Source organism: Balaenoptera borealis (assembly GCF_965194805.1).
Source record: "Balaenoptera borealis genome assembly, chromosome: 4".
In the NCBI taxonomy this organism is placed as follows: domain Eukaryota; kingdom Metazoa; phylum Chordata; class Mammalia; order Artiodactyla; family Balaenopteridae; genus Balaenoptera; species Balaenoptera borealis.
Genome location: NC_138861.1, coordinates 128,379,575 through 128,407,485, shown reverse-complemented (window position 1 = coordinate 128,407,485; position 27,911 = coordinate 128,379,575). Strand labels below are relative to the sequence as shown.

At 38.9% G+C, this 27,911-nt stretch overlaps 1 protein-coding gene across 2 annotated transcripts in view; it reads left to right on the top strand.

Annotated features, from left to right (window-relative positions):
- SEC24D (SEC24 homolog D, COPII coat complex component) overlaps window positions 1–27,911 on the top strand; it is a 111,170-nt gene that overhangs the window by 17,846 nt on the left and 65,413 nt on the right. For both annotated transcript variants that reach the window (XM_082389616.1, XM_082389617.1), the window contains exons 7-8: window positions 15,171–15,282; window positions 24,844–24,971. In XM_082389616.1, the coding sequence (XP_082245742.1) occupies window positions 15,171–15,282; window positions 24,844–24,971 (240 nt within the window). The remainder of the gene's footprint in view (window positions 1–15,170; window positions 15,283–24,843; window positions 24,972–27,911) is intronic.

Genomic DNA, 27,911 nt, shown 5'->3' with positions numbered 1-27,911 from the left:
GAAACAGCCTGTGCAGATTTTTTTTTTGGTATCACGTAAACTTGGCAGTATCTATTGATGTTTATATTCACATATATTGGCAGTATGTATTGATATTTAATGAGTAATTAGTAGTAAGAGTATATTCTATATAAAAATGCTATTTTAAGAAACTAAAGGACACTTTTCAGGATACTCATAGGAGTACAAAGTATTTGGCATATTTTAAAAAACTGTTTTAAATAAAATTAGAGCTGTAACTTAATTCTCCTCCACCCAAGTGATTTTCTTTGGAGAATTACTTTTTAGTAACTGTATCAGTCGGCTTTTATTAGGTTAATCTGCATAACAAACACTCCCCAACTTGGCTTACATCCACAAAGATTTATTTATCACTTAGGTTACATGTACGCTGCAGTAGCTGCAGTTTGGTTTTAGATTCTGCTCCATATGCCCTTATCACTCCAGAATCTAAGGTGAAAGGGCACCCCTTATCCGGGACATGTATTCTCATGGCAAAGAGAGAAAAGGAGGAAAACTGGTCAAAAGGTGCAATAGCTGTTAAAGCTTCCAGTCAGATGTGGTACATGTCACAACCACACACATGCCCTTGGCTGAGACAAGTCATATAACAAAGTCTGATGTCAATGGGGGAGGGACGTAAACACTTCCCTCAGAAGAAACTGCAAGTCTTATGGCTTTGAGCAGGGATATAAAGTCCTTTGGAATAAGAATGAAATTGTCTGCAGTTAACTTGCACCTTTGAAGTGGTTCTATAAACATGAGTAGAAAAAGTTAGAAAGAGACTAAGGAGCACTAAGAGGTATTATATTTCATGTATATATATATATATATATATATATATATATGTATATATGTATGGCCTAACTTTTGCATGTAACAAACCATCAGCAAACTTAGTAGCTTACAACCACTATTTATTAATGCTCGTGAGTCAGTAGGTCCTCTGGGCTGGGCTGGACTGATTTTGGCTGGGCTTGCTTTGTGCATCTGGGGTCAGCTAGAGGCTTGGCTGGAGCCCAAATGGTCTAGGATGGTCTATGAGTTTTCTGCGGTTGTATAATCAAGTACCATAACCTGGGTGGCTTAAAGCAACAGAAATTTATTCTCTTACAGTTCTGGAGGTCATAAGTCTGAAATCAATGTGTTGGCATGGCTGTCTTCCCTCCAAAGGCTCTGTGTGAGAATCCATTCCTTGTTTTTTCCAGCGTCTGGTGGCTCCAGGCATTCCTTGGCTTGTGGCCGCATCATTCCAATCTTTGCCTCTGTTGTCACATCACCTCCCCCTCTTCTCTGTGTCTTTTCCTCCGTGTGTTGATCTCAGAACTCCCTGTGCCCCTCTCATAAGTTTCATGTGATTCCAGTTGGGGCCCACCCAGATAATCTAGGATAAGCACTATCTCTCAAGATCCTTAATTTAATCAATTCTTTTGCTATATGCAGTGTTAGTCACAGGTTTCAGGGATTAGGACATGGATGTATCTTTTTGGGGGGCTATATATTCAGCCGACTATAAATGGTATCATTCATGCATTTGGTATTTGTTACCCATCTGTTAGCTGGGGATGATTGAGTCCTGTCACCAAGCAGGATAGCCTAGCTTTGGCGGTGCCAGAGATCCAAGAGGGAAAGTAGGAATATGCAAGGCCTCCTGAGGATGGTCTGCAGTGTTCTCTCATCCAAAGCAAGTCCCAAGACCACCCCAGAGTCAAGGCGCAGAAAAATAGACCCTGCCTCTGGATGGGAGGAGCAGCAAAGTCCTTAAAAACGGCATAGGTGTAGGGAGGGGTGGAGGATTTTGGCTATTTTTTAAAATACACACTTGAAGATTTGTGATAAAGTATCTGATGCTATTTTAGAAATTAAATTTTAATAACTCTTAGTGCCCTTATTGATGATCATATTACCAGCCATTACTTTTCTAGTTTAATATTATTTGATTATTCCAGTTGAAGAAGTATCATGTATTTACATGATTTACATTTTGACTTCCTGTTTCTCTGCTTGTATATAACATCTACAGACCCTCTGGGTCGTTCCACTTCATTCTCTGATGTTTCTAGCTCCTGGTTCATTGTTAGTTAATCTCTCCAGTACTGTTTCTGTTACAGTTATTGGCAATTTTACTATCCATCTGTAGAAACTTCCATTTCTCTGGCCTCTCAATTCTTGATCTTATTTTCTTCCAATGTTCTTTGTATCTACCCCACTTACTCCTATCATTACCAGTGACTGTACACCTTCAAAGTCTCAGTTGAAAGCATCCCATCCTCCAACCACTGCCTTCTATCTTTTCAGCTCATTTCCTCTAGGACTCAAACGTCAATAATAATTCACCCACCAGGATTTACAACCTACCACTTTTTCTTGACTCACGCCACCTTCATCTTCGCACTTCTCCTATGCAGCTTATATTATGTGATCCATGACTATAAATCTGTCCCTTGCATCTTCTACCCTGAACTCCTTTGCCCCCTCCCTCCACTGCATTCACCTAGAAAATTCCCAGTTGTTGTTAAACCAACTCTCCACCTACTCCATGCCTGCACCCCAGATGCTAAGGCAACTTGAGAAAGATGCCCACCACGCTTACTGGTCTCACTTTGAATTCATAACCACTAAACGAAAGTGAACCTTTAGTTGTGTGTTTCTAAAACCTGACTGCACAGAATAATAACTGGCGGAGCATTTAAAATTATTGATGCCTTGCTCCCAGCCCCCCAAATTATGATTTAATTGTACTGGGCATTGGAATTTTTCAAAGTTCCTCTGTTAATTCTAACGTGTAGCAAGTTTGGAGACCATCACCCAACTCCGCTGACCCTCCCATTTTCCTGGATGACTATCATTCCTTCTCTCTTGAAACTCCTAACACTACTTTTTCCTTTTCTGACTCTTTAATGATAACCTGCTCCTTATTACACTGAGAAAATAGAAGAAATCCAAAGAGAACCTCTGCATGTTTCATTTCCACATCTCGCTGCATCTGTGCTCATTTATCCCTCTTCCTCCTGTTAGTGTGGATAAGCTTGTCCATACTCCTGACCAAGGCCATCACCTCCACTTGTGCCCGAGAATCCATCTCTATGGGCTTTCAAGAACCGCCCTCCAGAAAATGTCCTCTGTATTAGAGCTCTCCAAAAAACAGAACCAATAGGATATATGTCTATATATGGAAATAAATTTATTTTAAAGAATTGGTTTACTCAATTGTCGGAGACTGGCAAGGCCAAAATCTGCTGGGCTGGCCGGTGCGCTGGAGACACAGGAAGAGCTGATGTTGCAGCTTGACTCTGAAGGCATCTGAAGCAGAATTCCCTCTTCCTCAGGGAGACCTCGGTATTTTTCTCTTAATCCTTCAACAGGTCAGAAGAGGCCTACCCACACTGTGGAGGGTACTCTGCTTCACTCAAGGTCTACTGATGAAATGTTAATCGCATTTAAAAAAATACCTTCACAGCAAGATCTAGACTGGTATTTGAAACTGGCTACCATGGCCTAGCCAAGTTGACACATAAAATTAACTATCACATCCCCTCTCTGCTGCATTATCTTTACTTATTTGAAGATAAACTTCAGTTTTTCTCTGTCTAGATCATTCTCATCAGAATATAAACCTCCCGAAATACCTCTTATTGTTAATGAAAGAAGCCTCCTTTGTCCCTTCCCCATGTCTATCCAGTTTCCTCCCCATTTTGTGGCTCTCTTTTACAGCAAGAAGTCTCTAGAAGGGTTGCCTTTACCCACTGTCTTGGTTCATCTCCTCCTATTCCCTCCTGAACCTGTTCCAGTTTAGATCTTATCACTACAACCCCACTAATACTATGCTTGTTCAGGTCTCCAGTGACCTCCCATTTCCAAATCTTGTGGCCAATTCTCAGATCTCCTCTGTCTTGACCTGTCAGCAACAGATTTGACACATCTGTTCATTCCATCCTCCTTGAAACACCTTTTCAGTGGGGTTACCGTGTCCCCAGCACATAGTGCCCAGTACATAGTATGCACTCATATTTGTTGAACGAATGAATGTTAACAATAAAAGCAATGAGCAGTATATTGTATCATTCATCCAAGACCCTTAAAATACACACATACAAATCAGTCCAATATTATTTTATCTTAAGAGTAATGGCAACACCACCCACTCGTTTACATCTCTGCTTGTTTCACTGGTGGCTCTTTCCTGTCTCCTTTGTTGGTCTCACCTCGTCTTTGCAACCTCCTCGTGTTAAAAGTGTCCCAAAGTCTTTGGACCCGTCCCTTTCTCCATCGACATTAACTCTAGTCAGCTCTACTCGAAGTGTGCTTCTAGGACGGCACATGAATATTGGCTGGAGCAACCAAAATGTCCATCAGCAGATGACTAGATAAGGAAGATGTGGTACATATATACAGTGGAATACTACTCAGCCATAGAAAGCATAAGATAATGCCATTTGCAGCAATATGGATGGACCTAGAGATTATCATACTAAGTGAAGTAAGTCAGACAAAGACAAATATCATATGATATTACTTATATGTGGAATCTAAAATATGATACAAATGAACTTATTTATGAAACAGAAATAGACTCACGGACATAGAAAACAGGTTTATGGTTACCAAAGGGGAAGGGGGATGGGGGAGATAAATTAGGAGTTTGGGATTAGCAGATACAAACTAATATATATAAAATAGATAAACAACAAGGGCCTACTGTATAGCACAGGGAACTATAGTCAATATCCTGTAATAAACCATAATGGAGAAGAATATAAAAAAGAATATATATATATATGTATAACTGAATCACTTCACTGTACACCAGAAACTAATACAACATTGTAAATCTACTATACGTCAATAAAAAATTAAAAACAAAGCAAAACAAAAAAAACATTGGCTTGGAGCTTAATAGAAATGCATGTTCTCAGGCTCCACCCCAGACCTGAATCAGAATCTCTAGGAATGGGGCCCTGGAATCTGTTTTAACAAGCTCTTCAGATGGTTCTTAGGCACACTAAGGTTTGAGAAGTACCACTTTAGGGAATTCCCTGATGGTCCAGTAGTTAGGACTCCACACTGTCACTGCTGAGGGCCCAGGTTCAATCCCTGGTCAGGGAACTATCATCCCACAAGCCACACAGCACAGCCAAAAAATAAATTAAAAAAAAACAAAAAACAATAACAGAAAAGCCCAAAAACGTGGCCCGAGAAGTACCGCTTTCGATGACTCATTCTCATGGCTTTAAATGAGAACGTAGATACTCCTAGTCAAGACCTTTTCCTTGAAATCCAGATTGCAACCCCATTCTTCCAGGTCCTCTGGCCAAAAAACTTGGAGTCATCCTTGATTCTCTCTTTCTCACATATCTCACGTTTAGTCCTTTAGCTAATTCCATTGCTTCTGCCTTTTGTGCTCATCCTGGTCCAAGCCTCTACCATCTGTACCCACCTGGATTATCATAAGAGCATCCTAACTGGTCTCCCTGCTATTCTAGTCTGCACAGCAGCTGGAGTGATCCTTTCACGTTCTAAGTCAGATGATGTCACGGCTCATAACAAACCCTCCAATACTCCTCTAGTTAGAAACCAAAGTTCTTACAAAGGCCTGCAAGACCCTACCGTATTTGCCACCCCTGACACCGCCCACCCCCTGCCCTGCACCCCCCCTCCCCCACACACAGACACACACACACACACGCACGCCACTCTGACCTGGTCTCTTACCACTCTTCTCCATCACTTTGCTTTGCGTCACACCAGCCTCCTTGTTATTCCTCAGCCACGCCAAGCGTACTCCTGCCTCAAGGCCTTTGCACTTGCAGTTTCCTCTGCCTAGATTCTCCTCCCCTACATACATACGGGGCATGGCTCAATCCTGCATTTCCTTCACGTCCTCATTGCTCATCCCCCATCTCACTGGCACCCCATCCATATCACTTCATATCCACAGCACTTATTACCTGACATAGGATGTATCTTATTTATGCATTTATATATCGCCTATCTTCCATACTAGAATGTCAGCTCCAAGAGGTCAAGGATTTGGTTTTGTTCACTACTGTGCCCCTAACACATAGAACAGGGCCTGGTACAGAGTATGGGCTCACATATTTGTTCAATGAATGAATGTTAACAACAAAAGCAATAAGCAGTATGGGATGTGATTTATTCAAGACCCTTAAAATATACACATATAAGTCAGTCCAATATTATTTTTATCTTAAAAGTAATAAAGTAGCAATACCAGATGGAGCCTGTTTTTATATTCTTATTACCAGAGTAGGATGCTTTTGCTAACTAAATTAATTCTTCCTTCTGGAAAGAAAGATGTGAAATCATGTTTACCGAACTCCTGTTGCATTCCAGTCCTGAGCTAAGTGCTCACTACAACTCTTTTGGGTGGTGGTCTCAGCCATATTTTGGAAGTGAGGACACTGGTTATCACCATCAGACTCTTCCTCACTCTTTGTATCAGCAGGAGGATTATTCAGCAGTTGAGATCTTCCTATTCTCCTCTTTCTCTTACCATGCCCAAGTGCAAATAATTCTGCTTTAAGCAGCCTGCCTTAGATGTGTGCATGCATCTTATTATCTTGTCTGTCCCTTATCCTTTTTGTTCATTTATCTCAAGAGAATCACTTCCTTTTTTTCTCTTTCCTGATTCTATTTTATGAAACTAGAATACTCTGTTCATAGCAGATATGTGTGAAAGTAATTCTAGTGGCGGAAAAAGAAATGTATACATTTTGATGTAGCATTGGCATTATCAGGAGTCACTGTCACCAAATTTGAAACCCTTTAAGAACTGAGACACAGTCACAATCTCTATTGAAATTTCTGTGTTTTGTTTTATCTCTAAGCTGTTTTCCGAGAATATGGATTTGAGGTAAAAAAAAACAAAAACAAAACCAAAAAAAAACCCTGTATTTTTAGAAATTACTAGAACTGTTTGTTATATTTCTTACTCCCTTTGTAGTATTCTAGCCAAGATGTGAATTAATTTAGAAATGTAATTACCACCAATGACATTGTTTCTTTGGAGGCAGTGCTTTGTGAGTTGCAAATGGCTAATTTAAAATAAACTTTTTGGAAGTAGAGTCTATCTGAAGACTGAGAGCTGCCTATGTTCAATATATAGATTATTATGACTTTTACCTCGCTTTCGTATTTGACACTTCATTGGTTGACATGATGACAGTAAATGTAAACTACTCCAGTTTTGAATGAACCAGATGAACCTTGTGGTTGAAATGTAGAGTATAATTACAGTGTTTTGATTTTTCTGTTTGCTTCTTGTCTCTGCCCATGGTAGCTTTTAGTCTCATTTGTATCTTACAGTAGTTGTGTTTGGAGCATATTCTATATCCTTAATTTAACAAGAATTCAAATCCTATGAAATTAAAAAGACAGAAATGCATGGATTTAAAAGCAGGCTAAATCTGTCTCTGATACGCTGTAAAAACCAATGATATCAATGCCAGCTGGGGCCTGGATTGGATGAGATGGGAAGGGAAAATGGAGCAGGTAACATTTCAGAGCTTGGGGGAAGACAATTTTCATATTATTAGTAGTTTCTTTTTTTTAAATTGAAATACAGTTGATTTACAATATTGTGTTAGTTTTAGATGTACAGTAAAGTGATTCAGTTATACATATATATATTTTTTTCAGATTCTTTCCCTTTATAGGTTATTATAAGATATTGAATATAGTTCCCTGTGCTATAAACACAACAGTAAATCCTTGTTTATCTATTTTATATATAGTGGTGTGTATATGTTAACCCCAAACTCCTAGCTTATCTCCTGCTCCTTCCCCTTTGGTAACCATAAATTTGTTTTCTATGTCTGTGAGTCTGTTTTTGTTTTGTAAATAAATTCATTTGTATTATGTTTTAGATTCCACATATAAGTGATATCATGTATTTGTCTTTCTCTGTCTGACTTACTTCGCTTAGTATGATGATCTCTATAAGTCCATGCACCTTGCTGCAAATGGCAATATTTCATTCTTTTTTATGGTTGAGTAATATTCCATTGTGTATATACGTGTGTGTGTGTGTGTGTGTGTGTGTATACACACGCACCACATCTTCTTTATCCACTCATCTGTTGATAGACACTTCGATTGCTTCCAAATCTTAGCTATTGTAAATAGTGCTGCTATGAACGTTGGGGTGCATGTATATTTTTGAATTAGTTTTCATCTTTTCCAGGTATATACTCAGGAGTGGCATCACTGGATCACGCGGTAGCTCTATTTTTGTTTTTCTGAGGAAACTCCATACTGTTTTCCATAGTGGCTGCACCAATTATATTCCCACCAACAGTGTAGGAGGTTTCCTTTTTCTCCACACCCTCTCCAGCATTTATTATTTGTAGACTTTTTGATGATAGTAATTCTGACCAGTGACACCTCACTGTAGTTTTGGTTTGCATTTCCCTAATAATTAGTGACGCTGAGCATCTTTTTGTGTGCCTTTTGGCCATCTGTATGTCTTCTTTGGAGAAATATCGATTTAGGTCTTCTGCCCATTTTTTGATTGGGTTGTTTGTTTCTTTGATATTGAACTGTATGAGCTGTTTGTATATTTTGGAAACTAATCCCTTGTCAGTCACATCGTTGGCAAATATTTTCTCCCAGTCCATAGGTTGTCTTTTTATTTTGTTTATGGTTTCCTTTGTTGTGCAAAAGCTTTTAAGTTTGATTAGGCCCCACTTGTTTATTTTTTATTTTATTTCTTTTGCCTTGGGAGACTGATCTAAGAAAATATTGCTATGATTTATGTCGGAGAATGTTTTGCCTATGTTCTCTTCTAGGAGTTTTATGGTGTCATGTCTTATATTTAAGTCTTTAAACCATTTTGAGTTTATTTTTGTATATGGTGTGAGGGAGTGTTCTAACTTCACTGATTTACATGAGGCTATCCACCTTTCTCAGCACTACTTGCTGAAGAGACTGACTGTTCTCCACTGTATGTTCTTGCCTGCTTTGTTGAAGATTAATTGACCATGGGTGTGTGGGTTTATGTCTGGCCTCTCTACTCTGTTCCGTTGAGCCGTGTTTGGTTTTGTGCCAGTACCATACTGTTTTGATTACAGTAGCTTTGTAGGGTTGGCTGAAGTCTGGGAGGGTTATGCCTCCAGCTTTGTTCTTTTTCCTCAGGATTGCTTTGGTAATTCTGGGTTGTTTGTTGTTCCATATAAATTTTAGGATTATTTGTTCTAGTTCTATGAAAAATGTCATAGGTAATTTGATAGGATCACATTAAATCTGTAGATGCTTTGGGTAATATGGCCATTTTAACAATATTAATTCTTCCAATCCAAGAGATGGGATATCTTTCCATTTTACTTTCTCTTTCTGATATTTCATTATTAATGTAAAGAAATGCAACAGATTTCTGTATATTAATCTTGTATCCTGCTACCTTCCTGAATTCATTTATTAGTTCTCATAGTGTTGGTGTGGAGTGTTTAGGGTTTTCTGTATAGAGTATCATGTCATCTGCATATAATGACAATTTTACCTCATCCTTCTGATTTGGATACCTTTTATTTCTTTTTCCTGTCTGATTGCTGTGGCTAGGGCTTCCAGTACTATTTGAATAGAAGTGATGAGAGAGGGCATCCATGTCTTGTTTCAGAATTTAGCAGGGAGGCTTTCAGCTTTTCACTGTTGAGTATTATGATGGCTATGGGTTTGTCGTAAATGGCTTTTATTATGTTGAGATACGTTCCCTCTGTACCCACTTTGGTGAAAGTTTTTTATCATGAATGGGTGTTGAATTTATCAAATGCTTTTTCTGCATCAGTTGAGATGACCATGTGGTTTTTGTCTTTTGTTGATATGGTCTGTCACATTGATTGATTTGCATATGTTGAACCATCCTTGTGACCCTGGAATGAATCCAACTTGATCATGGTGCATAATCCTTATTATGTGCTGGATTCAGTTTGCTAATATTTTGTTGAGGATTTTCACATCTATATTCATCAAAGATATTGGCCTTTAATTTTCTTTTTTTGTAGTGTCTGTCTGGTTTTGGTATCAGGGTGATGGTGGCTTCATAGAATGACTTTGGGAGTGTTCTTTCCTCTTCAGTCTTTTGGAAGAGTTTGAGAAGGATAGGTATAAGTTCTTTGTATGTTTGGTAGAATTCCCCAGTGAAGCCATCCAGTCCTGGAGTTTTGTTTGCAGGGAGTTTTTTTAAAAGTTACAGATTCTGTTTCACTTCTAGTGATTGGTCTGTTCATATTATCTATTTCTACTTGACTCAGTTTTGGCAGGTGGTATGTTTCTTGATATTTCTCCATTTCTTCTAGCTTGTCCAATTTGTTCACATATAACTTCATAGTATTTTCTTATGATTTTTTGTATTTCTGTGGTATTGGTTGTTATTTTTCCTCTTTCATTTTTATTTTTTTTTAAATTTATTTATTTTCCTTCTTGGTGAGCCTGGCTATAGAGGTTTGTCAATTTTGTTTGTCCTTTCAAAAAGCAAGCTCTGGTTTTATTGATTTTTTTCTTTTTCGGATCTCTAGTTTATTTATTTCCTCTTTGATCTTTATTCTTTCCTTCCTTCTGCTCACTTTGGGTTTTGTTTGTTCTTTTTCTGATTCTTTTAATTGGTAGTTTAAGTTGTTTATTTGAGATTTTTCTTGTTTTTTGAGGAAGGCCTGCATTGCTATGAACTTTCCTCTTAGAACTGCTTTTGCTGCATCCCATAGGTTTTGTATAGTTGTGTTTTCATTGTTGTTTGTCTCGAGGTATTTTCTGATTTCCCCCTTGATTTTATTGTTGACCCATTGGTTCTTTTATTAGCATATTGTTTAGTTTCCATGTAATCATTTTTTTTCTTATTTTTCTTTCTGTGGTTGATTTCTAGTTTCATACCATTGTGGTCAGAAAAAAATGCTTGAAATAATTTCTATCCTCTTAAATTTGTCCTAGTATGTGGTCTGTCCTAGAGAATGTTCCATGCATGCTTGAAAAGAATGTGCATTCTGGGTTTTTTGGATGTGGTGTCCTGTAGATATCAATTAAGTTCAACTACTCTGTTGTGTGATTTAGGATCTCTGTTGCCTTATTGGTTTTCTTTCTAGAAGATCTGTCCATTGATGTCAGTGGAGTGTTAAAGTCTCCTACTGTTATTGTATTCCCCTCAGTTTCTCCCTTTATGTCTGTTAGTATTTGTTTTATGTATTTAGGTGCTCCTATATTGGGTGCATATCTGTTAACCAGTGTAATATCCTCTTCTTGTATTGATCCTTTTATCATTATATAGTGTCCTTCTTTACCTTTCTTTATGGCCTTTGTTTTAAAGTCTATTTTGTCTGATATGAGTATTGCTACCCTTGCTTTCTTGTCATTTCCATTTGCATGAAATATCTTTTTCCATCTCCTCACTTTCAATCTATGTATGTCTTTCACCCTAAAGTGGGTCTCTTGTAGGCAGTATATTATAGGTTCTTGGTTTTTTTTAATCCAATCTTCCACTCTATGTCTTTTGATCAGAGCATTTAGTCCATTGACATTTAAAGTAATTATTGATAAGCATGTATTTATTGCCATTTTAAACCTTGTTTTGCAGTTTATTGTGTAGTTCTTCTTTGTTCCTTTCTTCTTTTTGTTTTTCTTTTGTGACTTGGTGGTTTTCTTTTGTATTATGCTTGAGTTCCTTTCTTTTTGTTTTTTGTGAATCTATTGTATGTTTTTGATTTGTGGTTACCCTGGTTTTCAAGCATGTTAACCCATAACTATTTCTACCTTCTTTAGACTGATAGTCATATAAGTTCAAATACATTCTAAAATATCTACATTTTTATGCCCCTCCCCCACATCTTGTGATTTTGATGTCCTATTTTACATCTTCATGTTTATTTTTTTTTTGCTGTTCATTATAGTTATAACTGCTTTTATAAAAATTTTCTTACTGGCTTATTTAAGTGATCTTCAATCTTTTTATATATTTGCCTCTCCTATTGTGTTTTTCCCTTTCCTATAGATTCTTGCTTCCTTTCTGCTTAGAGAAGACCCTTCAATATTTCTTTTAGGTTAGGTTTAGTATTGCTATATTCTTTTAGTTTTTGCTTGTCTGAGATTCTTAGTTTCTCCTTCTATTCTAAAGGATAATCTTCCTGTGTAGAGCATCCTAGGTTGCAGGTTTTTCCCTTTCAGGACTTTGAATGTATAATGCCACTCCCTTCTGGCCTGCAACATTTCTGCAGAGAAATCAGCTGATAACCTTATGGGGGTTCCCTTTTACTGACTCTTTGTTTTTCTCTTGCTGCCTTTAGAATCCTCTCTTTATCCATTTTAATTATGTTATGTCTCACTGTGGGTCCATTTAAGTTCATCTTGTTTGGGACCCTCTGTACTTCCTGTACCTGGATATCTGTTTCCTTCTTAGGTTTGGGAAGTTTTCAGCCATAAATTCTTCAAATACATTTTTGATCCTCTTTTCTCTCTCTTCTCCTTCTGGAACCCCTATTGTATGTATGTTGGCATGCTTTGTATTATCCAGTAGATCTTGTATGTTCCTTTAGTTTTTTTTTTTTTTTTTTTACATTTGTCTTCCTGTCTGCTGTTCTGATTGGGTGATTTCTATTATTTATCTTCCAGATCACTTATTTGTTCTTCTGCATTATTTGGTCTGCTATTCATTGCCTTTAGCTTGGTGTTTATCTTGGCAATTGAGTTGTCTAATTTTGATTGGTTCCTCTTTATAGTTTCTAGCTCCTTGTTACAGTGACCTGCATTTCTATAGATAAATTTTCTTAATTCCTTCAGCATTTTTATTACCTCATTTTTGAACTTGGGATCTGGTAGACTGGAGTTGTCTTTTTCATTGTTTATTCTTTCAGGGGGTTTCTCCAGTTCTTTTAATTGGGAGTAGTTTCTCTGCTTTTTCATTTTACTTAAGTTTCTCTGGCTCTATGAATTTAGGAGAAAGTTATCTACTGTGGTCTTGAAGGGCTTTTTTTATGTCCGAGTGTCCTTGTGTAGACTGTGTGAGTCCAGTATTTTTGATATAAGGGCTGTTTTTAGTATGGATGTCTGCCACGTCTTTCCTCAGAGTGTGCTGGCTGTTGTCCCTTTGATATGGAGTGTTTGGTGTTGTGGTGACCAGAGCCTGCACTGGATGTTGGGTGGGGCCTCCTCTTTGTTATGTGGTTGTCACAGCCCTGTCATGGGCAGGGTCAGCTCCCCAGCTGTTGTAGTAGAAGCCCCTAGATCTGGTTCTAAGCTGTGATGTGAGATAGGTGGGACTGGAGTGCTCCCGCTGGGAAAGGAGGTGCTGCATATTCCTCCCCAGGGGCTTTCCGCTGCAGACATGCAATTCTGTGAGGATTCTGTGATGCCATCCAACACCTGATGTGCTTGCCCACAAAGTCCACCACTGCTGGTGTGCCCCCTGGACCTTCCCCCACTGTGGGAGCACTGATAATTGGCTGGGATGTCAGCCCCACCTCTGGTGTGTGCCTGCTGCCAAAGCCCACTGCCACCAGAGGCATGACCTGCCATGAGCATGCTGATAATGGGGCTTGTGTGATGGACCTGTGCTCCATCTTGCGCACACCAACAGTGGCGTCCCCGACCACACTCCAGGCCCCTCGGGCTGCCTCTGGGCAGCCAAACTGAGTCCCCTCCCTGGGTCTGTCCACTGAAGCTTATGTTTCAAGACCCAGCCACTGTGCACACCAGCAGGCACATGTCTCGGGCTAGGAAGTGGGACAGCATGGCAGCCCTCAGAGCCGGTCCCTCTCTATGCTGCCTACCAGCAGGCCAGAACCTACACACTCCTCCCGAGCAAAGTCCAGGCCTCTCCAACTCCCTCTCTGTCCCGGCAGACCTCCCAGCAGGGGAAGGAGGTTCCCAGGGTGAGAGAACCTTTCCTCCTTCACAGCTCCCTCCCACGGGCACAGGTCTCATCCCGATGGGATCCTTCTTGCAGCTTTGATCTTGTGCCAGCTTTCAGTTGGTATTCTCTGAGAATTCTTGCACATGTAGATGTATATTTGATGTGTTTGTGGGAGGAGGTGAGCTCCACATCCTTTTGCTCTGCCATCTTGATCTCCCCTCACATTAATAGTTTCATTAGGACCACAAAAACTCCGTATCCTCCAAGGCTACATGTTGCAGTCGGGGCACTCATCTCATTTCTCCCCTTTTTTCCCTCTTTTTACTGCCTTTTTTTTTTTTTTTTTTTTTTTTTTAATCCCCTTATCTCTTGTCACTCTTATCCTATAAAGAAAGAAGTGAGGACAGGGAGAAGATAAAGAGGAAGAGAAAGATCCTTTTATTATTAGAATTCCTTCTTAACTCCACGCAACTAGATTTTGCTCATTATTTTAATCCCTAGACAGTTACAACAGAAAGACAATGTTTTGTCTCTATAGTCTTCATCAATAAATGTTTCAGTAGAGAAATATAAGATGTTTCCAAATTAAAGGACAAAACTTAAGGGGACTTCCCTCGAGGTCCAGTGGTTAAGACTCTGAGCTTCCAATGCAGGGGGCGCGGGTTCAATCCCTGGTTGGTTGAGGAACTAAGATCCCATGTGCCGTGCGGCACAGCCAAAAAAAAAAAAAGAAATTAGGGACTTTTGTTTCTTCTCATGTCTATATGATAGGCAAAAATCATATGGGAACACGATATTGTTTGTTTCTTATGTCTCAAGGAGCAGGGGTGTGGTGGAGGAAACTTGAAAGGCAGATTGAAGATCAAGAGGGATTTGAGGAGAAAAGTTAAGTCTTCTTCAGCTTATATATTTTGAATCATTTCTTCTGAATTTATTTTTAGCCTTTTAGAGTTTTCTTTAACTTCAAAAAGTATTTTCTTTTAAAAAAAAAAGGTATTTTCCATTTCTTATCCTATGAGAATCTTTTCCCAAAAAACTCTTATCTATGGGCCCAAGGAACAAATTGAATAAAAATAGAGTTCCCCAAAAGATCAGGTCAGAGCTCAAGAGCATTACAGAATAGAATTTGGAAGCTACTGGCATAAAGTTGTGAAAGTAAGCAAAAGTGGGACTGAAGACATGGTGGGTTCTCAATGAGAGTTTGATCTGAAATGAGCTGAAAGGATTTAGAAAATGCCTTTGTGTGTGTGAATAGTGTGAGGGGAAGGTTGGGAAGTCTTAACTTACTTTAACTTGCTCTTGATCTCTTATTTATCAGATCCAGGTGATCGAGAATGACAGAGCCACCAGAGGGGGACAGGTTTATACCACCAACACCAGAGGCCAGATCCCTCCCCTGGTCACTACAGATTGTACGATACAAGACCAAGGTATTTCTTTTCAGTTACGGTTTTGACTGAGGTCTTAGTATTTCTCACATTTTTTAAGCAAATACACTGATACTCTTCAATAATGCTGTCACTGATGGGCAACCCCTTTATAGCTGGTTAACAGGAACTAATTTGCCATTAATCAAGTAAAGAGAAGGTACTGTCGTCTGAGTTCTACTGTATTCTCTGCTTGTAAAAATCTAGGGAGTTTCTGGTGAGATACAGTGCAATGTATCAATTTAAGAAAATTTTAAATTTTAATTTATGTGTTTAAAATTGTTCATGCCCTACTTTGGTTTAATTTATTTACTACAGTGGAAACCTGGCAGGATGACATGAGCAGAGCAGTAGGGGATTGAATACTTGAGTCAGCAGACCTGGTTCTAGTCCCAATGACATTTTTTTCAGCAGGTCCTTTAACATTTGGGGTTCTGGTTTCCTACTTTTAAACTGGGATGATGAGAGGCTGAGCTCTGTCTCTACTGACTCTGTCCCACGTCTGCTATCAGTTTCATATATCTGTCAAGCCTCGTGCACGTTTGATATTTCTGGGAATATATTATTCTGTTATTTATTAAAATATAGCCTGATGAGATGTGGTGTCTCAGGTTCTGAATAAACCCTTTTAACGGGTCATATACTCAATCCTGGAAATATAACATTGGTATACAGGCAATCGTGTTGTCTCATCTCAAAGTTGTCAAGCCACCAGTTTCCAGACGGGGCTGCCCTGTCTTCAGTCCATCCTCTGTGCTGCCTTTGGCACTGTCCTTATAGGGCAGGCAGCACAGTGAGGCAGAAAGAGCTCTGACTGGGAGCTTCACACGCCTGCACGCAAATCCAGGGTCTCTTCCTTAGTGTCCTGAGCTCTGCTTATCCCACCTCTCGGAACCTCAGTGCCGCCCTCTGTAAGATGTTAGGACTAAGACCTGCCCTGCAGGGGCAATGTACGGGTTAGAGATGACTCGTGTGTGCACGTGCGTGTGTGCACGTGTGCGTGCATGTACTTATATATGTTTATATGTATATGGGGGCTTGACACATAGAAGGGGTTGATGTAAATCACAGATGATGTTACTGTTATAGGTATTAATATTAAAACACACTTCAGATTACTTCATTTCCTATTCTAAAAATAATTTGTTCCTGATCACTTACAGAATCCATCCAAACTTGTCAAATGAATTCACATTTGTTAAGCGCTTAGGACCTGGTATATAATAGGTTGAGCTATATGAAATTACTGATTTTTTTTCTATTATTGTTGACCTACAAAAATGGCAATTTCATTTCAACCTAATAGTAAGTGTTACGTTCATGTTTTTAATATTTATTTATTTATTTATTTAATATTTTAGTTTGAGGCACTTTAAAGACCTAAAGAATATTCCTTACCAGCCTCGTCTCTCACCTGTTTCTTCCTCTGCATCTGCCTCAGCCATTACCAAACTCATCCCCTTCCCCTCCTGTCTCTGATTCTCACTTTGTACTCTTTTCTCTGCAACAGACTGGGGACTGTTTTTTGTTCGCTGTTGTACCCCTAGAAATTCACCTGGTATCTAGAATATAATGGTTGCCCAACAAATATCTATTGAATAAATGTATTCGGTATATATAACTTTCACCCTTCTAGTTGGGAAATTCTTAGTTCTTCTAAACTCAATTTAATTTTTTCTTCGAAATCTCCTACCGTTTCTTCCCCCACAGTGCTTTGTATTCATTTCTTTGATAGCTCTTGTTCCGTTAAATTTTACTGTGCTTTGGGTCTGTCTTTCCCACGAGACTATGAGCTACGTAGGAGCAGGATCGTACTTGTTCATTCATTCATTCACTCATTCAGCAAATATTTATTCAGTACCTTTTACCAATGTGGTTAATATTTATTAAGTGCTTGCTGTGCGTTAAGATGGTCTTCTAAACACTTTATGTGGGTTAATTCACTTAATCCCCCCTGTAACTTAATGAGATAAGCATTAATATCATTCTCATTTTACAGAACGTGAAACGGAGGCACAGAATGCTTAGGTAACTTACGCAAGATACGCAGCTAATGGGAAACAAAGCTAGAATTTGAACCCCAGCATTCTGATGCTAGAGCCCGTGCTCTTAACCACTCACCTACTGCCTCTATTCAGAAATAAAAGCCACAGTTCTATCCTTAAATGGGTGTACCATCTGGCAGGGAAAAAGAGATAACTTAGTATTAATTAAACTGTTGTAATAGCAGGATAAAAGCAGTATTGCTGTGGGAACTTAAATGTCAGGTAACAAACCCAGCCTGTCCTGCTAGAGTGGGGACAACTAAGCTGAGTCTCAAGTGGGCAGGTGTAAACCGGAACAGAAGTGGAGACGTTGGGAGAGGAAAAGGTTTCCAGGCAGTGGAGTGGACATGCTGAGGTTTGGCAGTGGGAGAGAGTGTACGTGTTAAGGAGCAGCATGTGCAGAGTTTTTTGTTTTATTTTTGAACGTAGAGGTGATTTTAGTATTGTGGTTAAATACACATACAATAAAATTTGCTGTGTTAATAATTTTTAAGTGTACAATTCAGTGACATTAATTACATTCACAGTGTTGTGCACCATCGTGATTATCCATTTCCAGAACGTTTTCATCAACCTGCACTGAAAGTCAGTACCCAATAAACAATCACTCCGCCAGCCCCTGGTGTCTCGTATTCTACTTTCTGTCTCTATGAATTTGCCTGGTCTAGGTGCCTCACATAAGTGGATTCATACAATATTTGTCCTTCTGTGTCTGGCTCATTTCACTTAGCATAATATTTTCGAAGTTCGTCCATGTTGTAGCATGTATCAGAATTTCATTCCTGTTTAGGGCTGAATGATATTCACTTTTATGTATATGCTGCATTTTGTTTACCCATTTATGTTTTGAAGGACATTTGGGTTGTTTCCATCTTTTGACTACAGTGAATAGCCATAGCTATGAACATTGGTGTACAGGTATCTCTTTGAGTTCCTGCTTTCAGTTCTCTTGGGTGTATACCTAGGAGTGGAACTGCTGGGTCATATGGTACATGTAGGGAAAGAGTATGAGGAAGAAGCAGAAAGAGAAGGAAAGACTAGGATGGCAGCGTCCAGATCATTATCATCTCTCCATAGCCTGCAGCCCAGCCCTTGGCAAAAAGAAAGAGCTGCCTGGCGTGGAGGGAGCCCTGAAGTCGGCCCAGTCACATCCCATTTGCTGTAAAGCCTCTTCCTCTAACCTGGGTTATTTGCTGATACTTATTAGTAGGCTTTTTTTTAATTTATTTTTTTTAATTGAAGTATAGTTGATTTACAATATCATGTTAGTTTCAAGTGTCCAGCAGAATGATTCAGTTTTATATAGATTCTTTTTCAGATTCTTTTCCTTTATAGGTTATCACAAAATATTGAGCGGAGTTCCCTGTGCTATGCAGTAGGTCCTTGCTGATTATCTATTTTATACACAGTAGTGTGTATATGTTAATCCCAACCTCCTAATTTATCCCTCCCCCACCCTCCCTTCCCCTTTGGTAACCGTAAGTTTCTTTTCTATGTCTGTGTGAGTCTCTTTCTGTTTTGGAAATAAGTTCATTCCTGTCTTTTTTTTTTTTTTTTAGATTCCACATGTAAGCGATATCATATATCCCATGATATTTGTCTTTGGCTTACTTCACTTAGTATGATAATCTCTAGGTCCATCCGTGTTGCTGCAAATGGCATTATTTCATTCTTTTTTATGGCTGAGTAATATTCCATTGTATAAATATACCACATCTTTACCCATTCATCTGTCAATGGACATTTAGGTTGCTTCCATGTCTTGGCTATTGTAAATAGTGCTGCAGTGAACACTGGGGTGCACATATCTTTTCAAATTATGGTTTTCTCCAGATATATCCCCAGGAGTGTAATTGCAGGATCATATAGTAGCTCTATTTTTAGTTTTTTGAGGAACCTCCATACTGTTCTCCATAGTGGCTGCACCAATTTACATTCCCACCAACAGTGTAGGAGGGTTTCCTTCTCTCCACACCCTCTCCAACATTTATTATTTGTAGACTTTTTGATGATGGCCATTCTGACTGGTGTGAGATGATACCTCATTGTAGTTTTGATTTGCATTTCTCTAATAACTAGGGATGTTAAGCATCTTTTCATGTACCTTTTGGCTATCTGTATGTCTTTGGAGAAATCTCCATTGAGATCTTCTGCCCATTTTTTTGATTGGGTTGTTTGTTTGTTTGTTTGTTTTTGATATTGAGCTATTTGTATATTTTGGAGATTAATCCCTTGTTGGTCACATCATTTGCAAATATATTTTCTCCCATTCTGTAGGTTGTCTTTTCATCTTGTTGATGGTTTCCTTTGCTGTGCAAAAACTTTTAAGTTTAATTAGCTCCCATTTGTTTATTTTTGTTTTTATTTCCATTACTCTAGGAGACGGATTGAAAAAGATATGGCTGCAATTTATGTCAAAGAGTGTTCTGCCTCTGTTCTCCTCTAGGAGATTTATAGTATTCGGTCTTACATTTAGGTCTTTAACCCATTTTGAGTTTATTTTTGTGTATGGTGTTAGAGAATGTTCTAATTTCATTCTTTTACATGTAGCTGTCCAGTTTTCCCAGCACCACTTATTGAAGAGACTGTCTTTTCTCCAGTGCATATTCTTGCCTCCTTTGTCGTAGATTAATTGACCATAGGTATGTGGGTTTATTTCTGGGCATTAGTAGACTTTTTAGGATGTAGCCCAAGGATCTCAGACACACACAGAAATTCACAGATATAAATAAAGTATAGAAACAGAAGGAACCTTGGACTTCGTTTGGTGTGCTCTCTCACTTTACAGACGTGAGGGCACTAAGGCCCAGAGAGGTTAAGTGATTCGCCCAGGGCCACACAGCTGATTAGTGGCAAAGCCAGTGAAGAGAAACACCTACTTCAAGAATATTACTCCTTTGCCTTTGGCTGCAGGATCTAATTTAAGACTCAACTTGTCCTTTGCTTCTGTGCTTCTGCCCATCCTACAAGACCCTGTTCAAGCACTGCATCCTTTGTGTAGTCACCTCTTATCCACGTGGCAGACTCATTGCCTCCCTTGGGCCACTTCATAATCGATTTGCTCTTCTGTGATACTTACCAGCCATGTTGCAATTATCTGTTTTATTATTATTCTCTTCTACCAGACCTTGAAGCCAGAAGCTTCATTCTGTCCTGTCGCTAAGTTTCTAGCATGGGGATTGGCTTCATAAATATTTGTTGAAAGAATAACTTATTGAATGTTTTTAGTCAGATTATCCCATAAGTTTCTTTATTAAGCATATTAGGAGTTCTGGCTCTTAATTACCAAGGTTGCTAAATTATCTGCTATAACCTTACCTTTCATGCCCCACTTCTGTATACTGGCTTAAAAAACAAATTCTTCATTGCTTTTTTAAAATTTTATTCTTTGTGTGCATTATCTTCTTGTAACAAGTTTGTTTAGTCACCTTCACGAGCTCAGTCATTTGCATATTTCACTGTAAAAAATAAGTTTTTTAAAGATAACATACTCAATTTCAATATATTATTGGAAATGTTGCATAGTGAAAATTGAGTACAATGAAAAAATATACTTTAAAATATTCAAAAATTCTTATTTCCCACTATGTGTAACTTTGTGTGATGATGATAATGAGGAAGATTTTATCTAAGTTGTATGAAATATACAATAAAGGGGTTCAAGCATATTTACATTTACTACCTAATATTGGATTGGCCAAAAAGTTCCTTCGGGTTTTTCTGTCACGTCTTATGGAAAAACCCGAACGAACTTTTTGGCCAACCCAATATTTCTTCTTCTATTCCAGTGCTAAAACTCTTCTTTTACCCTGTGTTAGTATTCACCTGGATTCTACAGCAATGGACCCATCTACCTGTCTCTGATCTTTTTTCCTGCTCCCAGAAGCTATCCAGTACATTTTAAATAGATTAATTTTCTTCAGGTATTTATTTGATCATATTGCTAAAAAATGTCCCATCATTGCCCCTGGGCAAACAGGATTGGTCTTAACTCCTCATCCAGAATTCAAGACCTGGACCCAACTTATCTGAGATGTTGTAGAGAATTGTGATAGGTTCTAATACCACTTTTGCCATTTACTAACCCTTTGATTAAGGTAAGTCCCTTAACCTCGCAGTGTCTCAGTTTTCTCCTCTGTAAAATCAGGTCATAGGGTATCAATCTCATAGGGGACTGTGAGATGAAAGTGAATTTACATATAACAGTCTTAGAATAATGCCTAACCCATTGGCAGTTATCGTTATTATTATTATCCTTTTTGTTAGTACCACGTTTCTCCCTTTTCTCAGACCCTCTGCAGCAGAGCCCCCGAACTGGGTTCAGCCTACAGTCATGTTAATTAATCATACAGAATAATTTGTTTCTATTTGAATTAGTTGCCATTGTATAAAAATCAGAATATTTTATATTAAGATCCATATTTCTAGCTGGTCCCCCCAAAATGTAAAATGTGGCAGTAATAGATTGAAGATGAAAAGAAACTCAGCTTTCTTAGGTCCAGCCTTCCCCTCATTCTGGACCCACCTGTGCAGTGAAACATGGCCAGAGAAAGGCTCACAGCCACACTGCAGGGTCTCTTTAAACTCAGGACCATGAACTTCCCAGCACATTGTCCTTCCCAAGTCCTTTCGCTTTTCCACTCTCCTTAGTAACTGTTTCACAATCCCTTCTGAAACCGGTAACCTCCCATCCTTTCTTTCAGCTGCTCTTACTTCCTCCTTTCTGAGAAAAGTGCACAATCAGAAGAGAATTCTTACCATCACATCAACCCCCTGTTGTAATGTGTCCTCAGGCTCTGCCTTCCTGATTTGGCCATAAATGTGCTCCAGTTGTAAGCCAGCCTCTCCTGCTGTGCACTACTCAAGTGTATTGCTACCATAAGTTTCCCTTCTTTATTCTTATGTCATCAATATTTCCCCTTTTACACAAGTATTCCCATCTTTTAAAAACCCTTCTCCTATCTTAAAAAAATAAAAATGTTCTCTTGATCCACTTCTTTTACCAGCTACCCCTCTTTTCTTTGCTCCCCTCCACAATAAAACTTGAAAGGACTGTTGCCAATTCCTCGCCTGCCTTTCTCTCTTAAACTCACTCTAGGCAGCCCCCCTGCCGCACCCCCACTCCTCACTCCCCCATTCCACCAAAATTCTCTCTTCCGGGTCTCCACCACCCTCCACGTTGATAAATCCAGCGGTCATGTTGATCTGGAGGCACCACCTGGCACAGATGCTCCTGCCTTTTCCTTGATGTGCTTTCTTCACTTCACCTCCAGCACACCCAGACTCCCTTGTTTTTTCCCTTCTCAGTCCTTTAGCTGATTTCTCCTTTTCCTCTGGCTTCTTTATGTTAAGAGGACCCAGGGCTCAGTCCTCGGTCGTCTTCTCTTCTCTGGCCACCGTGATTCCCTGGGTGGTTTTAATCTAGTTTGTGGTTTCAAATACCATCTATATGCTAAGAACTCTCAAATGTGTATCTCCAGCTCAGCTTTCAGCCCAACACCAAGACTCATGTATCTAATTGCTTACTCAGCATCACTGTTTGATTGCTTAATAGATCTCCCAAATGGACATGTCCAAACCCAGATTCCTGATCTCCACCCACACATCTGTTTAAAAAAAAAAAAAAAAAAACCCGTTCCCTTCCTGCAGCCTTTCTCTTTTCTGTTGGTGGCAGCTTCATGCTTCTGATTCCTCAGGCCAAAAACTTTGGAGTCATCCCTAACCCTGTCCTTTTGTCATACCCCCCATCTTCACACCTCATACATCATGCCCATCAACAAGTAAGCCACTGTACCTTCAAAATACATCCAGAATGTGCTGCTCTCAGGCTGGTTCCTGCCGCCACCCTGTTTCTCACCTTGTTGCTGCACAGCCTCCAAACTGGTCTTCCTGGTTCTCCTACCTATTACATTCCATCCTGAAAACCACAGGTAGAGTCAGCCGAAGTCCGATCACAACACTTTTCTGCTCAAAGCTTGGCAGTGTCTCCCCATTTCATTCAGAGTACAAGCCAGAGGGTTTAAAAATGGTATCAAGCATCTAGCTAATCTGGCTTCTGTGACTTCTTTGAACTCCTCAACAGCTGCTGTGCCCCACTTGCCCCACTGTCAGGCTCCTGACATGCCTCTACCAGGCCAGGCACACCCTTCCCCCAGATACCTGCCAGATAAATCCCTTGCCACCTTGGAGTCTTTGCTCAAATGTTGCCTTGTGATGAAGACCAACTCTGTAACTATTTAAAATTGCGGTCTGCTTTCCACTATGGCACCCCTTAACCAGAAATGCTTTTTTCATAGCATTTATCATCTTCTAAGGTCCTATATAATTTACTCATTTATTGAGTTTAATACTTATTGTCTGTGTCCTCTGCGAGAACATAAGCTCTGCAAGGAAGCACCTAGTCTAAAACTTAGTAGACACTCAGTAAATATCTGATGTTCTTTTGCCAAAATATATTATAATTTAATTCAAAATTTATTTTAGATAAGTTATTCTGGTGATTTAAAAATATTCTTCATGCCATGGATATAATTTTAATTCTCATGTATGCCTTGAAAAAAATATTTGGTCAGGAAACCTAATGTGTTTTTAAAATAGATTAAGGTGTTTAAAAAAACAGTATTTCTATTATTTAGAATTTTCATTTCTAAATTGAATTTCAAGTTTAGAAAAAAAACTTATAGTCAAATGGAATCATATTTGACAAAGTATAACTTGCTGATGTGAAATGGCATACAAATACTTACCTTTCCCATAGCAGATGTATTGATAGAAGAGGATGAAGAAGAAATTTTATTCTTATGTTTTGTACCTTTGCTTTATTTCTCCCATTGAATCTAAACACCTCTCAAGTCTCTGAGTGGCTATATTAACACCGTGCTTCTGGAAAATAATAATAATTTTAAAATCTCTTTTATATTTTTGCAGTAGAATGCAGAGTGTTTTATTTTACAAGAAACTACAGTGTGCTTAGACTATAGATTGTAAAGTTAGACAATACTACCTTTTTTGTAGAAATCATGAAGAAGTTTTACAAAGAAGACAATGCGTTGTCTAGAAGTACCTTTTTTTTTTAATAAATTTTATTTATTTATTTTTGGCTGCGTTGGGTCTTCATTGCTGCACACAGGCTTTCTCTAGTTGCAACGAGTGGGGGCTACTCTTCATTGCAGTGCGCATTTCTCATTGTGGTGGCTTCTCTTGTCATGGAGCACAGGCTCTAGGTGCGCGGGCTTCAGTAGTTGTGGCACACGGGCTCAGTAGTTGTGGCTCACGGGCTCAGTAGTTGTGGCTCGCAGGCTATAGAGCGCAGGCTCAGTAGTTGTGGCACACAGGTGTAGTCGCTCTGCGGCATGTGGGATCTTCCCAGACCAGGGCTCGAACCTGTGTCCCCTGCATTGGCATTCTTTACCACTGTGCCACCAGGGAAGTCCTAGAAGTACCTTTATAAATATTTAAATATTATAGGGCAGATTTTTTTTCTAAGCAGATTTTAAGTATGCATCCTTGAATATTTCAGGCAATGCGAGTCCTCGATACATCCGTTGCACAACATACTGTTTCCCATGCACGTCAGATATGGCCAAGCAAGCTCAGATTCCATTAGCTGCCATCATCAAACCCTTTGCCATGATTCCCTCAAATGAGGTAAGTGATAAAAAAAATAATTCAGTAATTTATGAATTCCAGAATTCATCTTTCATCATTATTTCCATATGCATTATTCTGTATTGTAAACAGAAAGCTGGAGTATATATAATGTGAAAAACATGTAGTCATTCAATTCATTAAGAAAACAAAAATCTGGCAAACTATGTTTTTTGGCATCCTGTATTCCAAACACTGATGGGCTAGGTCACTTTTTGGCTTAGTGTAACAATGCACATATACGGGAAATATGGACTGTCACACAGTGACAAATACCCAAACCTCTTGTGAGGCCCTTATGCCCTAGTTCAGGGCCCCAATATCTAGGTGCTCAGGTAAAGGAAGATAATAGAGCCTAAGGTCCTTGGTCTTACTGCTATATCTGCTTTAATAATCACTGGGCCAGGATGCTCATAAAGTCCTATTTAAAGTCAGCATGATTAGAAAGCATGAGGTAGATAAATCTGTATCTTTCAACTGGGGAAGATGTACCCAATTTATAGTTAATGGGGAAAAAAGACAAGAAGTGGTGTACATTTAAGATTTCTGGTATTAGGATGCTGTTAGTGGATATTATGATCAGGGCATCTCCTCTATGCAGCTGCCATTCCTCCTTTTGATGCCCCTGAGTGGTGGATACCCACATGCACACGGAGACAGACACAAGGTACTATAGTAGAGCTGGTCATATGGGAGGTGAAGCAAAGCCTTTCTTCTGGCTGGAATTTCCTTACAGTGGTCCAGTAAGCTAGGCTAAACTGAATTCTTGATTCCTTTCGCTCACTAAAAGGCCGAAACCTCAGATTCTCTTCCCAATTTAAACCTCAGCTTGGCTTTAGTGATCCTTTGAGGTCGCTGATCTAACGCACACCTAGAAGCACCTGAGCAAGAGGTAGAGCATCTCTAAGAGAGAACAGATTTGTACCATTTCTTGGGCCAGTCACGCCAGCCGGGATGGGGAGTAAAGTGGCCTGGGATGGGGAGGGGGCCTGCTTTGTGTCCCCTCAGGGAGGGAAGAAAGAGTAGAGAGACAGTGTCCACATGGCAGTGGCGTTCATCCCCTTTGGGATGTCCACGTACTCGTGTTATGAGTGTAGCAGAATGCTGCCATCTCTTCTTTTTGAGAGTATAGTGAACTGGGTTAGAGCTGGGCATAGGAGACAGACTGGGCTATTCCTAAAATCCAGTCTTACGTGCAGTGTGGTCTCATAGTTGTAAATCAAGAAGTACATTCAGTATTTACTTATTTTAGGCATGGTGTCTTCTATGATGGTCCCAGAAATTTAATGTGATGCTCATAAACTTCTCTTTAAAATCTCTATACTTAATAAAGTGGACCAGTATATAATGACAAAGAGATCCATGCTAAATAAGATATATGTGTTTTGAATACTAACTAGCTATTTTAACCAGATATTTTTCAACATTTTATTATGAAAATGTTTGAACATACAGAAAATTTAAAAGAATTTTACAGTGAACACCTATATACCTGCCACCTAGATTCTACCATTAACATTTAACTACAGTTGTTTTATCACACATTTGACCCATCTGTCCATCAATCCATCTTTTTTATGCATTTCAAAATGAATTGCAGTTATAAGTATACTTCCCCCTAAATACTGCAGCATGCGTATCATTAGCCAGGGTTAATATTTGGTTATATATTATTTTTCCTTTTGCGACAAAATTCATTTACAATAAAATGCACATACCTTAAACATTTTACTGACTGAATTTTGACAAATGCGTACACCTGTGTAATCCAAACCCCTATCAAGATATGGCACATTACTGTCACCCTAGAAAGTTATCTCATGCCCCTTCCTCAGTCAACCTCCCAGCCCTTCTCATAACCTCCCTTCTCTGACAACCATTGTTCTGATTTTTTTTTTCCCCACCATAGATTTGTTTTGCCTGTTCTAGGTCTTCATATAAATAGACTTATAGAGTACACATTCTTTTGTGTAAGCTTCTCTCACCCAGCATCATGTTTTAAGGAGCCATCACGTTGTTGCCTGTTTCAGTGGTTTGTTCCTTTTTTATTGCTGAACAGTATTTCATTGTGTGGATATACCAGTTTGCTTATCTACTCTTTTACTGATGAACAGCTGGGCTATTTCTACTTTTTGGCTTTTGTGAATAAAGCAGCTTCTATAAATATTCTAGTACAAGTCTTTCTGTGGATATGTATTCATTTCTCCTGGATTAATACCTGTGAGTAGATTGCTGGCTAATGGGGTACATGTTTATTTAGTTTTATAAGAAACTGCCAGACCATTTTCCAAAGTGGTTATATGATTTTACTGGCCTTTCAACATGGTATCTGAGTTCCAGTTGCTCTACATCCTCTCCAACCTTTGGTATTGTCTTTTTAATTTTGGCAGTTCTGATGGCTGTGTAGTAGTATCCATGAGAGATTTTTTTTTTTTTAATCTTGATCCTGTGAACAAAATTTAAAGTACTACTGAATAATATCACACCCATGTACATACCACCATCATTAACAAATGTTAATATTTTGTCGTATTTGCTTAAGATAATTTTCTGAGAATTAAAACTTCATAGCTACATAGGATGTCTCCTCTAATCAGGCCATTCTTCTCTTCCCTCCCACTCCAGACACAAACACTAATGAATTTGATGTGTAATCCTTCCTACACGTGGATTTTATATATTGACTTTATATGCATGTATCCATAACACTATGTAGTATTTTTTGCTTTTTAATGAATCGGTTACTTTTAAATAAGTAAAATATAAACATTCAAAAGATGAAAAGGGTATACAATGAAAAAGGTCCATTCCTACCCCTCTACTCCACTCCCCACCCTTACAGACAATTTTTACCCATTCTTTGTGATTCCTTCTAGAAATAAATATGCATATACCAGCATATCAATATCCATCCTTAAAAAAAATAAATATATAAATGAT